This window comes from Aulonocara sp. 'chitande type north' Nkhata Bay, linkage group LG15, assembly GCF_057382095.1.
Source record: "Aulonocara sp. 'chitande type north' Nkhata Bay isolate Kocher_YH1m ecotype deep benthic linkage group LG15, A_spYH_male_GT1.1, whole genome shotgun sequence".
NCBI classification, from domain to species: Eukaryota; Metazoa; Chordata; class Actinopteri; order Cichliformes; family Cichlidae; genus Aulonocara; species Aulonocara sp. 'chitande type north' Nkhata Bay.
Window position 1 is genome coordinate 13,555,998 of NC_141358.1, and position 15,137 is coordinate 13,571,134.

General features: G+C 41.2%; 1 protein-coding gene across 1 annotated transcript; it reads right to left on the bottom strand.

Annotated features, from left to right (window-relative positions):
* Positions 1-8,805: 8,805 nt before the first annotated feature.
* LOC147312728 (ubiquitin carboxyl-terminal hydrolase 46-like) lies at positions 8,806-14,095 on the bottom strand. The gene is made up of 16 exons (XM_086264411.1): positions 13,752-14,095; positions 13,338-13,393; positions 12,914-13,013; positions 12,721-12,804; positions 12,549-12,604; positions 11,130-11,279; positions 10,845-10,985; positions 10,656-10,721; positions 10,427-10,558; positions 10,211-10,334; positions 9,976-10,127; positions 9,771-9,870; positions 9,583-9,659; positions 9,300-9,408; positions 9,146-9,203; positions 8,806-8,984 (listed from the first exon to the last, which is right to left on the bottom strand). Exons 1-16 carry the CDS (start codon positions 13,776-13,778, stop codon positions 8,806-8,808), a joined length of 1,611 nt encoding a protein of 536 aa, XP_086120537.1. The 5' UTR covers positions 13,779-14,095.
* Between the last annotated feature and the right edge of the window lie 1,042 nt (positions 14,096-15,137).

Genomic DNA, 15,137 nt, shown 5'->3' on the forward strand with positions numbered 1-15,137 from the left:
ATCATTAAGCCTTGCAGACACAACACTACAGAAAAATGCATTTCAGGATCAAACGCTCAAAGCCGATAGTTTTAATCTTAGCCCTTCCTGTTTGACTAATACGGATATTTCCAGTGTAAAACACTTTGGCATGAGTTTCACAATTCCCAGACACTTTTTTCCCCGAGGGCAGAACTGTATACAGTGTTTTTTCCCCTCATATGTGTACACACAAGTCATGGGAGACACACACAAGGGAAAGCTTATCTCCACCATCAGCTGAGAAATACTGGGCGACCCGCTCTGCTGCTTTCAGTCCAGAGCAACGACTGTGAGACAGAAAGTGAGAGAGAGAGCGCCTTTGTGTTATCAGACGCTGGGACAGAAAAAGCTGTCGAGTGTGCCAGGATTAATGGACATTAGCACATGAAGCCATGAAGAAAGCAGGAAACGCCACAGGAAATGCCTCAGAGGGTGTGTAATGCCAACTCTGATCACTGTCCGTGTGGCACCCGCATTATGTATGCTGATGCAGTGGGAAAATACTGGTGGCTTTTGTACTTACAGTAGCACATGAGTGGGAGTGCTAATTATGTTTAAAAAAAACAACCTCTGAGATGCTTTAGAAAGAAAGTGATTGCAATAAGAAAAATAGTATCACAATGAGTGCCAGAGTAACAATAACGTAATTAACTGTGAGGATGAATCAGATGGATTGGTTACTTTTTTATTAATGAATGGCAGTTTTGAAAATTAGATTCTGCATGTCTGTTACCAGTTTGAAGTTCAATTTAAAACTGAGGAACTTCCTTAAATTATAAATAAAATATCCTCATGTAAGAAAATGTAACTATCTACATTTTACACTAAGTAATAAAAAACAAAAATAGTTTACTGTGTAAAACTCGACCCCTGGTTTATTTATCTGTTGCTGTGAAAATGGGAAATTTGGCCAGAGCGAGCATGACATCTCTTAGGCAAGCTTTCTTGTTATTTCTTGTCTTCAGGAATAGTTCTCAAGGTTTGAAGGACATTGAAAAGCTCTTTGAATATTGGCTGCCTCTTGTTCTGTTCTCTGTCAAGATGATCCCACACTGCTTCATTTAATGATGAGGTCTGGGATCTGGGGAGGCCAGTCCATGACTACTGATGTTCCATTGTGTCTTTTCTATCCAGGTGTGCTTTTCATGCACTGGCAGTGTTTTTGTACAGTGGCGCCCAGAGACAAAGCACGTGCAAACTCCAAAACACAACGGAAGTGCTTCAGGACGCTAGGGTCAGTGTTGAGCTTTTGTTACCTATAGTGGCTACACAATTAATTATTTGAATATATATGAGTGTGGTTGTTCTATCCTTGCAGGTGTTTTCCACCAGTGTTTGCAACAAACTTGCTGTTTATTTTGCAAATCGAGCTCAACACTGATCCTAGCGTCCTGGAGCACTTCCGTTGTGTTTTGGAATTTGTACGTGCTTCGGAGTTTGTACGTGTTTTGGAGTTTGTACTTGCTTTGTCTCTAGCGGGCCACTATATCTTCTCTTTGATGCCCTTTCTTAAGAATGGCTTCTTGACACTGAGACTATTTCTGATGAGGCTTCAGTGAATAGTATCAACTGATGGGTCAGATGCATCTTTCAGCTCCTGTGTCATGTCTTTGCTGGATTTTCCACCTTATTTCTTAAGGACATGACTGTCAGAAAATTTTCATTCGTTATAGAAAAACTTGGTTGTTGTTTTAATTTTGCTTATCTGTCCTCCACACAGTTTCCTCAATCTTTTAAGGACAGAATACACACAATGCCACTAGATGTAAAGTTTTCAGCTAACATGTTTCACTAATAATTCTAGCTCCTTGGAAGCAAAACACAAAGAAATGAGGGGCGTCAAGACTTTTGCATAGTACCATATCACTAATTATACACCTATTATATTTTGACATGTCTCCAGAGCAGTTTTTGGATTTTTGTTCAAGTCAAAGTCCCACCTGTAAGACAAACAGAATTTCCATGCACTTTGGCTGTTCACTTTTTATTTAGATGATTTTTGTATGTTTCTATGACATATGAAGAACAATCTAAATAATTTCAAAAACTTTTATTGCCAAATAAATAAAACCCAAACTTTTGGCCACAACTGTAGAAAAGATAAAAGATGAGAGGAATATATCTGTACAGTAGGCATTTTTATTTAAGCTGATTATATTTTTCCCTTGACTTAAAGGTTCATCATCAGGAGGTAAACAGGAAGCCAGATCAGACGAAAAAGTATGAATAATGCATAAAAGAAGTCATTGAAAACTAAGTTGATTTAAATGGATTTCTCTGGGATTTGAGGTGGGTTGAGCTGTGCAAAAGCTGCTAATCAGTGGCTGAACCCAACCATGTCAACAGTGAAAAAAGAGAATGAACAAGCTGCTATCTAATCTAAATAACTGCAGGTGGTCTGTCATCACCATCTTTAACCTCATCGAAATCCCATGAAATACTCTGAGTTTACAGTTTTACCATTCTGCTGAATTCACCGATTAACGATGAAACAGCAAAACTCTTTTCTTTCTGTTAAACCAACCGTGAAAGGCTGGATGTAGAAGCGGGTGGCCCTGAGGTCCCAGCATAAACCGCATCTCACATTATAAAGGCTGTAGTTATGATACCAGGATGTTGATGAGATAATTTCCAGAACATGTTTTTATGAAATGTCTGTGACCAGTTTGTCCTTCCGTACCAGCCAGAAGTTTCCATCTCATATATAACCGGAGATGTGTTGCCCACACTTGTTCTGTGACCAACAATGGAGAATGATTGCAGAAATGATTCCTGACTTGTGCTGTTACGTAAAAACCATCAGCGTGAGAGGAGCACAGACACACCTGCAGCCCCGCAATCCATTAGTGTCTGACATTCAAGAGAGAACTTTTCTGCAGACTGCTGTTGATTCATGGGAAGAAAATGAATCACTCTTTGTCGCCTCTCTTTTCTTATTCTTTATTTTTATTTATTATTCCTGCGTGGGCTCTCTCCACATACTCCAGCTTTCTCCCATAGTCCAAACACATACACGTTAGGTTAATGAATGATTTTAAAGTGACTTTGGGTATGGCGCAGATTATAGTGTATAGAAATAATGCACTGTGCTATATGGATATACGTAAAAACAAAAAACCCAATGCACGGTAAAAAAACAAACAAAAAAACAAACACTTGAGGTGCTTAGTGAGATTTATTGCACTATACTAATGCCAGTATATGTACATTTACCTTCTCACAAATTGTCCAAAGTTGCACACAGGGGTTAATGGGTAAGGATAGTGACAATTTGTAAAAAGCAAAACAACCCCCCTCCAAAAAAATGCATTTTAAATGTGGGAGTGCAGGTAGATTAACAATTACAGAAACATAAAACATCATTTTGTTAATTACCAGTATTATAAATTAGAGGAGCGGTAGCATTAGCCTTACATTGGGTGGTGGCTTAAAAAATGTTTTAAGCACCGTATGTGACTGAAGACCAAATTACAAAGACTTCTTTATTTCCCCTTCCTTTCTATGCTTACCTCTCACATCCCTTATCTCTTATATCCCTTATATTTGTTTAGTTAACATTGGCTTCCCTTGCTCGTTGTCTGGGGTCAAACAAAAACCGCTACTAACAATTGCAAATTTAATCCTCGGAGTTCCTTTCGGTGTTCTTCGGAGGGGATTTTGAATATCTCTCTTTAATCCATTCATGAATCAGTAAATGTTGTCAACAGCCAGAAGTTTTAAACAATAAAACACCACATAAATCTGGATGTTAATAACACAAATGGGCTGGCCAAGTATAAAGGTGAGGTTTCCAAAGTTATCGAGCTGTCAGCATAGCCGATCTTTAAATAAGGTTCCACTTTGCTTTGAAACAAACAGAAGATTTGAGTTAAGTTTTTCATTGTGATCGGTCTGCAGGACAAAAACCTTTGATCTCTGATATCAGCCATAGCTCTTTTTAAAAAGCTGCTCATTTAGCAGCAGATGTGGACATTTTAGCCAAGTGCCTCTTTTTTTTTCTCTACATGAACTTGACAAGTTCACTTTAATCAGAAACTGAGACTCAGTCTACCTGTACTGAACTCTTTCAGTGTGACAACCCCATATAACTTTCTACTCAATTTCCCAGAAACCCGATCTACTACGAATACGTACAAACATACATTCCTCCTAATCTTGCTCCATCTTTCTTTCTCTCCACTGTCTCTTGCATTTTAGTTGCCTTACATATCACATATCGGGCAGAGGAGAGCAACTCTATCTGCCCATTTAACTTCATTGCAGACACTCTGGCTGTCACAATCCTCTTGACTGTTGAAAAAAAAAAGGTGGAAGATGGGGAGGCCGTTGGAAAAGGGAGCCTGTTTTCTTCATCAGCCTTAACCTTGAGAAAGAGATTAGGGGAAGTCTAGGTCATCAAATCTCAAGAGCTTCTGGTTCACCTCAGACAAACTTTGCTTTTGTCTGCCAGAAAGGGAGCAGTGTTTAAAGCCTCAAACAAGGACCATTATTATCACAATCTGAAACTTTTCCATCTAAGATTTACTGGCAGACGGAAGTGCTTTTTGGATTTGCCTTCTTTATACAAACTTGTGAGTTGCAAATGCTATAACATGCCCGCACAGCTAAATGAAAAAGCCACAAACTGTAACGAATTCAAGAACTGAAATACTGATAAGTTAAAAAAAAAAATTCCCCTTCCCCACAATTTCCTTACTTACGTCTACTGGTGTTTAGCCATGCTGACATACTTTTATTTGTACAACTTTCTGAAACATCTTTAAGATATGTGCTATCATCTGAATGCAATAAATCCATTCAATTATGCAATTCAGGATTGTGGAGGGAATTAATCATATCCCAGCTGTCATCAGGCAGAAGGTGGAGCACACCCTGAACATATCACAAGTCTACTGCAGGACTAACACAGAACAAAAGATAACCATTCATACCTATTGACATTTTAAAATCATGGGTTAATTTAACATTCATGTCTTTGGACTCCAGGACAAAGACAGAGTACACAGTGAGAACATCTAAACTGCACTCAGAACAGACCATGCCTGGATTTTTTTAAATCCAGGACCTTCACACTGTGAGGTGATGGTGCCAACCAATACATCCCCTAATGTCCCTAATGTCATAGTCTTCAAAACATTGATATTAAGTATTCTACCATTTTCCTCAACTCCATTTCATGCTAAATATACTGACTGTAGTAAGAAGCGCATCTGTGATAAACTCCAAGTTGTTTTTGGACATTAATGACAACATAATTGGTGATTTTACACTTATGGAAATGATGTATTATGGAACGGGTGTCCTTCTGAATATCCACACACTCAACATCAGCAAATATATTTTGACTTAAATCAACAGCAAGCTTTTCCTGGAAGTTTTCCAACGCTTGGCGGAGGTGTGTTGGTGGCCAGGGAAGGAACGTGCCCTCCGGTTGTTGCAAGTGGCTGCCATCAGTCTCTCCAGAAGACCATCACAGCAACTTTCATGGGGCAAATGGGGCTGGAGGACCAGTCCTCTGCCTAAACCAGGTGGCTGCAGCCTGGCCCCACACTTAGAAAGGCTGGATTGCTGAAAATGGTAGTGCTAGAGAAATTTGTGGGGGGGGGGCTACCGGCCAGGACAGTGAAGTGAGTCTGCTATCACTAGCCGGTGAACCTCGAAACTGCCATCACCCTGGCCAAAGACCAGCTGGCGACCTGTCCGGCTCAGTCATGGATATTCACAAATACCCCATAGTACTGGTGGAAATGAAAGATCGGGGGGAAATGCATAGAGTAACGGCTGCGGTTAGCTGGCGGCTAGCATACCCCTTAAATCTCAAAACTGATTGGTTGGGGTTTGGTAGCTCAATAGGGCAGTATGCAGGGCTGCACACACAGCCAATAGGGACACGTGGCGTTTGGGCCGCGTTCAGCTTGCCGGTTCCAGCAATTCGCTACACAGAAGATAATGGCACTATGCAATTCGCCCTTTGATCAAATGATGAGAGCTGATAGTCAAATAGTGCGCCCTGACATTTCCACATTTTGTAACGACAGACCATGTTGAGCGTGTCGTGACACTTGTAAAATGGAAGAACACATCTACTTGTTGGTCGCAGAAGAGCCACTGAGAAATGATTTTTTTAGGTGGCTCGTTACAACTCGATGGCTGGTCACCTGGAATAAGATAAGACTCTGGACCCAAAAATTGACCGATTTTACTGGCCAAGAATCTGTTTGGATGTGCGCTGATGTTGTGCGTCCAGTGGTGTCAGCTGGTGAACCAGCTGGCCATTCCAAAAGTGCCTTTATGCCCTTACTGCCCTTAATGGAGGTACCATTTGAGCACATTGGCATGGACCTCATCTGACCATTTTATCGACGAGAAAAAGTAAATCTTTCGTTCAGCTGTTGTTAACTGATCTTGACTTTGTTAATTAAACGTAGTAAACCTGCTTTCAGTGTGTCCTGTACATGAGTTCTTTCAGTAAACCACAGCACGGTGTGTTTTTTGAGCTGATGAAGTTAAGCCAAAACAAGAAACATGCAGCAGGAGACAGTAACTTGTTAAAATGTTTGTGGCGAGAATAAGGCACGGCGGGACCACGGAGTATCATTCGGAGCCATCTTTATTTACATCTCACCACAACAATCCCCAAACCCCCGAGTCCCCGTGTTTTTAACTAGGCGGGCGTGATTAAGGATGCCGTGCAGGTGCGTCCGCCCTCCCTGCACGGCACCGCAGACCACGCCCCACCACATACCCCCATCGCCTGATTGAGGCTGGGGAGCCATCCGGCCGAACCTACTCCCCCACCGCCAGTGGGAGAGGGAATCAGCCCAGACAGCTGGCGCCCCCAGGCCCCGGCCAAGCGACGGGGAGGTGCGAGTTCAGGTGGCCGCCCGCGAATCCAGCGGTGCAGGCCAAGCTGGTTCGGAAGTCGGACGCGTGGCGTGTGCACCCGGCGCGGCCGGCACAGTCGTGAGCCCCAGCTCACAGGTGGCTGGGCAGAGGTGTGGCGTGTACTGGCCTCTGGTGGTGGTGAGGCCGATCTGGTGAGCACGGCGATCTCAAGCGTGGCACACGCCTCGCTCGCCAGTTCCACTCGAGCAGGCTCCCCTGGCACGGGGACCTCCAGCTCCTTGCGCGGTCCATCCGTCACTGCCGTCGCTCCCCGCTGGAGCAGCCCATCGCGCGACTCCTCCGTCACTACTACTCCCTCCGCCGCCGCCTGCTCCCGCTGGGCGGCCGCCATTTCGGCCACCATCTGGGCCAGCTCCTCCATTCCCTGGCTCCGATACGGACCCGCCGTGCTGCCTCCTGGGTTTCGGCACCAATGTGGCGAGAATAAGGCACGGCGGGACCACGGAGTATCATTCGGAGCCATCTTTATTTACATCTCACCACAACAATCCCCAAACCCCTGAGTCCCCGTGTTTTTAACTAGGCGGGCGTGATTAAGGATGCCGTGCAGGTGCGTCCGCCCTCCCTGCACGGCACCGCAGACCACGCCCCACCACAATGTTATAAAAGGTACAATTAAAGATTTTCATGGATTTTTCAAGGATAAATGTCTAATTTGATCAAAAGTTCTATATGCCATTTCTGGAGAGAGTGCAGTGGAAATGTTGTCACTTTTGGACTTTGCTACTTGCAGCTAAACATTTGCAGCTAAATAATGTATAATGTAAGCAGAAACTGCAACTGAATGAGGGAATATTTGTCTAAAAACTTAAACTGAACTAGAAGGGTACCAGTGCTCCAGCTTACCATCTTTACCTGAGTAAATCTGTTTGTTGAACAATCTAAATGGTTGATTCAGAAACTTCTGTGACATCAACTTAACTGAGACTCATTACAAATTTCACAAAACACAGTTGAATACTTAGTTAATTAGTTTTTATTAGTTATTTTTGTTTTTGTTGTTACGTTAATTTTAATAAAAAATAAATAAATAAGTAAATAATTGTCATGGTCCCCGTGCCTGCCCAGCCGGCCTCACAAGGCTACACTTGTGTTTTTTTTCTCTTTCTCCCCCTATCTCTCTGCCTGGGCGGAGCTCACAGCTGGCTCCCGCCCTTGGCTCTCACAGCTGTTGGCGATCAGCTGATTATCCGTCTTCTATTTGAGGCTGGGTCACAGATCCTCTCATCGCGGGATGATTGCGCTACTGACGTTAGTCTACCTTTCCAGCTCCCGTGGTCTTACACCTTTATGCCTTCGTGATTTGTGAGTGATATCTCCCTTTCCCTGTTCCAGCTTATCTTCCCGGACCTGTGACCTCCCCGCGGTACGAACGTGTGTGAGGACGTGAGCGAGCGTGAGAGAGAGAGAGCCTTCCCCTAATCCCCTGGAACCCTGAATTTCCCGTCACTGTATATATTATTGCACGGGTGTGTAAATAAATTGTGTTTTGAGACATCAACCTGCTCTGCGCTTGAGTCCCTGCTTTCAGCCCGTGACAATAATATCTTTATTTTATTTTATTATTAATTTATTTGTTGTTCCCAGAGAGCAAGCCAAACACTGGTCCTGACTATCTCTAGTAGTGGTGCACTACTAGTGAATGACCGGTGAATGTGGGGCGACGGTGGCAAGAAAAAACTCCCTCCTGGAGGAAGAAATCTTGGGAGGAACCAGGCTCTCTGGGAGGACCCTTCCTCCTAAGGGCAATACTTACCAGCGGTCTGAGACGACGGTTGTTCCTTCTCAGCACGATGATGGCTCTAACTTGCTTCCACACCCTGTTTTAGAATGAAGAGAAAAATGATTAACAAGGTAATAGGACATTTCAAAATTCTCTCAGCTGCTGTGTCTTCTTACGTTTCTCTTGTAAAACAGGATGTAGGCAGACTGCTGCTGTTCCTCAAAAACTGCCGATCCAGTTGTGTGGAGCACCCGTGCATCATTATAGGTGAGCCAATGATCTGATGTAGACTGTGGGCTCTCCTCAGGATGCACAGAATGACAGATGTAGTGTCCTAAGATCACATTAAGACAAATGAATCCAACTTCTAAAAGTCAACTGATTCAAGCAAACAGTGGTTTGGACTTAGTGCTTCTTAAAACATCAAAAGCTTTTGTGTGTGAGTCCTTCACTCAAAAGTAGCATTTTCTGTTTGTAACAAGTCAGTTGTTTTACCTGATTCTGTGCCTCCATAGTGACTAATGATGCTTATGAGTTCATAACGGCCATCACCCTGAGAAGGAACAAATCCAAAGATCAGTTTCATAAAGTCTCACATCAGTGCGATAATTAAGCTGATTCTCTGAGATGTTCTGCAGTCTGTTTTTACCTGTTTGGATGACACCACCAAGTCCCTCTGCAGCCTGACGGGGTCATTCACCTTCTGAAGCTTGTGGGTTTTTGTAAAGCCAAACCTCTTCAGGTGAAAGATGAGAACTCTGGCAGAAAAGAAAAAAAAAACCCAAGGTACAAAATAAGAAGAATGAGTGTCAAACACAAACCGAAGATGGGAGAAAATGACTGCTCAAGTGTTGTCTTAAAAACTCTGATGTTTAGTGCGCCACAGTTTGGAAATCAGGTCAGTCGATCAATTCTGATGTGACCTTACTCACCTTGGCAGTGTATCAAAAGACTGCTTCACTTCCGAGGTCGTCCCTCCACAGTCACAGGTAAATTCGATTTTTTGTTCCTAAACAACGGCAAAGAGAAAACAGGCTTTATGGTAGAAAAAAAAAATCACAACCTATGCGCACACACAAGATCAGTGATACTACATCTCTACTGGAATTTGTGATCTTACCTTCAAGTATGTCCCTAACATGTCCTCAACAGACCCCTCTGGAACCAGGTCAAGGGACAAGCTTGTAAATTCCTCCTGTTGTGATGACTGGTGACCGCAGCTACACATTTAAGGAGTAACGTAGTTAAAGTAACGATCAAGTAGGTGGAAAAGAGGTATATGAAAATGTTGCAATCAGCCCTGTGTTTCTGAAAGACTGGCTTACCTCTTGCATGTCCTCATGTTTTCCATTTTGAAAACATGATGGTCTTCTACTGGGCAGGTATAACTTCGGCCCAGGAGAGCTGCTTCCCTCTTCAGGTGAGGTGAGAGGCTTTTCACCTCATTGAGGAAAAAGGTTAGGAATTCATGAGCGTCCTGAAAGAAAAACACAGAGGAGATTTAGAACATAAACATTAGAAGGTAAAGCAAAAAACAAAATGTCCAAATAGCTGACGCACTTTCTGTGCACTGCCTTCGTATTCAGGAACCTGTTGGCTGAATGCCTTCTTAAAAGACATTAGGTGGCGTTTTTTAAGGTCATAATCTCTTGATTCATGACAGTTCCTGATGTTCATGAGCCTTCTGTAAAAAGGAAAGGGTAAACAGACATTTCTGGTGTTAGATATCTTTGTTCTTCAGGTTTCTGAAGAAAGTAGAAGGTTGACGTAGCGCACCTTAAGAGCCGAGCTTCTGGGACTGCTCTCCACAAAGTCTCCTGACGGCTGACATCTCTAATGAACTCCTCATTGTTGAAGAGGCTCTGCAGGCAGGAGTTCATGTAGCAGCTGTTTACAATGTTTGGAAACCTGCCACACATACACAAAGTTTACACTATCAGTGTAAAATAACTCATTTCCACTTTGACAAAGAGAGCTTTGGTCCTCGTGCACCACGTGTACTCACCCGAAGCGGTCCACAGTCTGAACTTTATTTTTCTTTTTTTTTCTATCCTTCAAATTTTTCCCTAAACTATTGCAAAAAGGTAAAAACACAAACACACAATTAGGAAAGATGTCAAGAAGCTAAGCAGTGTATGTGCATGTATGCATGAGCTTTGAAGTTTAAACATTTTGGAGGACGTTTTTCTCTTACATGTCAAACACCTGCTCCAATCCATCCTCTTGTGCCAGAAACTCCATAAGCAAAGTGTCCCAACTCAGGTCTGATGGCTCACTATGTTCAGTGGTGTTTCTAACCTGGTTGGAACTTTCACCACATTCCTTATGGGTGCTGCTGCATGCAGAAAGAAGAAAGGAGTCAGGGATGCATAGCAAGCACAACAGGACAACAAACAAACATTGTCTCTCTGGAGAAAAGCATTCAAACATCTAATTCTTATTGTGATCAGCAATCGGCCAAAATATTAAAAGCACTTACCTGGGATTGTCTGTAATTATGACCTGTACTAGGTCCTCTGAACTGTTCAGTGGAGGCTTGATGTCCAGTTCTTGGCCTTTTGTTTCTAGGCAGTCTTCTTTTGGTGGTGCTGCCTCAGCAAGTGTACAGTCCTGCTGCAGGTTCTTTAATCTGCAAAAATATACAAATATATAGAAGATTAAGTATCAAATCTGCAACCAGAAGGATCCCAAAAGAATTTTTCTTTAAAGTGAGAAGATTAAAGTTTCCCTTACTTGTCACTCTTTTTATCAGGTTCCCCTGTTGTTTCTGGAGCAACCAGTTCTCGACCTTTTGTTTCTAGGCAGTCTTCTTTTGGTGGTGCTGCCTCGGCAGGTGTACAGTCCTGCTGCATGTTCTTTAATCTGCAAAAATATACAAATATATAGAAGATTAAGTATCAAATCTGCAACCAGAAGGATCCCAAAAGAATTTTTCTTTAAAGTGAGAAGATTAAAGTTTCCCTTACTTGTCACTCTTTTTATCAGGTTCCCCTGTTGTTTCTGGAGCAACCAGTTCTCGACCTTTTGTTTCTAGGCAGTCTTCTTTTGGTGGTGCTGCCTCAGCAAGTGTACAGTCCTGCTGCAGGTTCTTTAATCTGCAAAAATATACAAATATATAGAAGATTAAGTATCAAATCTGCAACCAGAAGGATCCCAAAAGAATTTTTCTTTAAAGTGAGAAGATTAAAGTTTCCCTTACTTGTCACTCTTTTTATCAGGTTCCCCTGTTGTTTCTGGAGCAACCAGTTCTCGACCTTTTGTTTCTAGGCAGTCTTCTTTTGGTGGTGCTGCCTCGGCAGGTGTACAGTCCTGCTGCAGGTTCTTTAATCTGCAAAAATATACAAATATATAGAAGATTAAGTATCAAATCTGCAACCAGAAGGATCCCAAAAGATTTTTTCTTTAAAGTGAGAAGATTAAAGTTTCCCTTACTTGTCACTCTTTTTATCAGGTTCCCCTGTTGTTTCTGAAGCAACCAGTTCTCGACCTTTTGTTTCTAGGCAGTCTTCTTTTGGTGGTGCTGCCTCGGCAGGTGTACAGTCCTGCTGCATGTTCTTTAATCTGCAAAAATATACAAATATATAGAAGATTAAGTATCAAATCTGCAACCAGAAGGATCCCAAAAGATTTTTTCTTTAAAGTGAGAAGATTAAAGTTTCCCTTACTTGTCACTCTTTTTATCAGGTTCCCCTGTTGTTTCTGAAGCAACCAGTTCTCGACCTTTTGTTTCTAGGCAGTCTTCTTTTGGTGGTGCTGCCTCGGCAGGTGTACAGTCCTGCTGCATGTTCTTTAATCTGCAAAAATATACAAATATATAGAAGATTAAGTATCAAATCTGCAACCAGAAGGATCCCAAAAGATTTTTTCTTTAAAGTGAGAAGATTAAAGTTTCCCTTACTTGTCACTCTTTTTATCAGGTTCCCCTGTTGTTTCTGGAGCAACCTGGTTTCTTCTCTGTAGAAAGAAACCAAAAGACAGGACATAGCTGTGTGCTTCATTGCTCTTAATTGCTCCCATTTCATTGTGATGAATAAATGCTTGATGATAGTGACTCTTTCCATAAAACATACCTTCCAGAATTTGAAAATAGACCAGCGGGACTTTTTCTGTGGCTTTACAGTGGGGGTCTCTGCCTCTGTATCGCTGTCAGTTTCCTGTAGAGAACGAACAAACATAATGTTATTAAAAAAGAAAAGTCACTTAAAATTAACAAATACATTTTAAGGAAAATATGCATTTCATATGTCTTCTGTAAAAGCAAACCGAGAAACAGCAGAAGAAGTGTCTCCATTTTATTTTCTTCTTCTTCTTTATACCATTTTCATGGTTAGGTGTTGTGGCAGCAACAGAAGCATCCGGGACGCTGATCGAGGACAAAAGTGTAAATGTTATTTTTCAAAGTGGAAATTTTTAACAAGGAGCGCATCCTGGATATTGCAAATAAAAAATAATAACTGTTATGAAATACCAAAATGAACAAAATCATGTATTTTGTACATTTACACTCTATATTTTCAACTAATCTCTGAATCGATATAAATAATAGACAAAACTAGAAGTAGTAAAAACGATATAAACACACAAGGCGGAAGAAAAACAACAATAAAAGGGAAATAAAACAGCTCACACTAAACCACTGCTATAAATATCTCCGGCAACATTGGATTAAAGAGTCACATTTCTTTACCTCTGTTGAGACGTAGAAGGAATTTCCTTCTCTGCCACGTTTTGGTTTTTTGATCTCTGTTTAGAAAGAAGAAAACCAACATCAGTAATGGCATAAAACAAACATTCCAAGGGAGGCTCTACATGAAAAGTGTCCAGTTAGAAAATTTGGTATTATTTTAGATTATTTATCAATTTAGTGAGCTATCGACTCATGAAGTGGACCGATATGAATATGTTTAAATAAATTAAAAACAATTTATTCATGCCTCAATTTGAGTTTTAAAGTTTATGGTATGAAATACAAAATACTTCATTTGGTTCAAAATTCAGTTTTTACAAAAATCATCTATGAAGCTCCATTAAAAGCTTCAAAATGCTTATTTACTGTAAGAAAATATACAGAGAAATGTGCTACAAGTCTCGTCAAACTTACCTTTCTGAGAAAAAAGCGTTTGAACATCTTTGAACCTAATTTGATCGCAGTGAAAATCTTCTGTGCTATGCAAAAGTTCAACTGAAAACAAGTTCAATAGTTGTATATTTATAAGCTTTCAGCATAGAATGTTCATACCCTGAACATATGTCATCATAATGTATGGGGCTAGTTTGCATATTTTGGAATGTATGCTCATTGGAACTGTGTGGTACTCGTCTCCAAGCAACCCCACTGTACATGCTTGAAATGTACAGTGCAATGTGCAAAAAATTGCAAAAATAAACAAGACAAGACAGTGCAATGGATATGTGCAAAATGCTGAGTATTGTGCAAAAGTAACTTGGTGTGTGTGTGTGTGTGTGTGTGTGTGTGTTTTGGTTAGTTTAGTTAATGTTTTACTTCACTCAGTTGTGTTGGTGTTCAGCCATGAGTGTATTTGATGACTTACCAGCAGTTTCTGCTTCTGTTTATGTGACATTATGTACAAGTGGTAGTTCGCTAGCATAACAGATTTGTTTACTAATTAGCTTCTAGGAGAGAGATTCGTTGTTATCGTGTTGTTGATTCTGTGCTCCGTGTAACAGATGATAAACCAATGTACAGTTGCCTTCAGTGCATAGTTGTATGCGGTGTGTTAATGCATAATGTCTGACTTTAAGTTTATGTAACCAGGCTGAAGTATAATGTCAGCTTATTTAGCTATATACTGTACTTGAGTACACCTCAGTTGTATCTTTATGTTTATTATGTAATCTGATTCCTAATTGATTGTATTATTATGCTTTGTCTGCAGAAACCACACATACACACACACACACACTCTATCTCGCCCAGCTGCGGGCACATTCTCAATTGAAAATACAAAGAATGACAACTTTATTCCTGGACTCTGCCTGTTTGTTCCTCTCACATCTGAACATTTGCAAGTGTCCTGACCCGACACTCTGAAGTGATTGCTGCCAGCTCAGATTTCTTTAACCCTTCTGAACACCTATGGTACAAATTTGAGCAAACTAGGTGACTTCCTTCCTGTCACCAAGTTGTAACATTCACAAGATTTTCAGAAAACTTGACCTTTGACCTTGAGGTCAAGGTCACTGATATTCAAACTGAATATCAGTAGATGCACCATTGGTATTAATTCAAAATCCTATGCCTCTTGTTCTGGAGTTATTATCTTGACCAAGCTGAGTATACAATTATGAAAGAATTATTTTCCATTTTATTTCACTATCTGTAAATACGGCAAATAAACAGTATTTGTGACAATTACTAGTAAAGCGGTTAGTGAGAATCCACATCTGATTACAGTATAATACACTGCTTATTTATGTAAAATCATCATCAATAAATGTGTTCAAAACAGAAGCTACACTGGCTTTA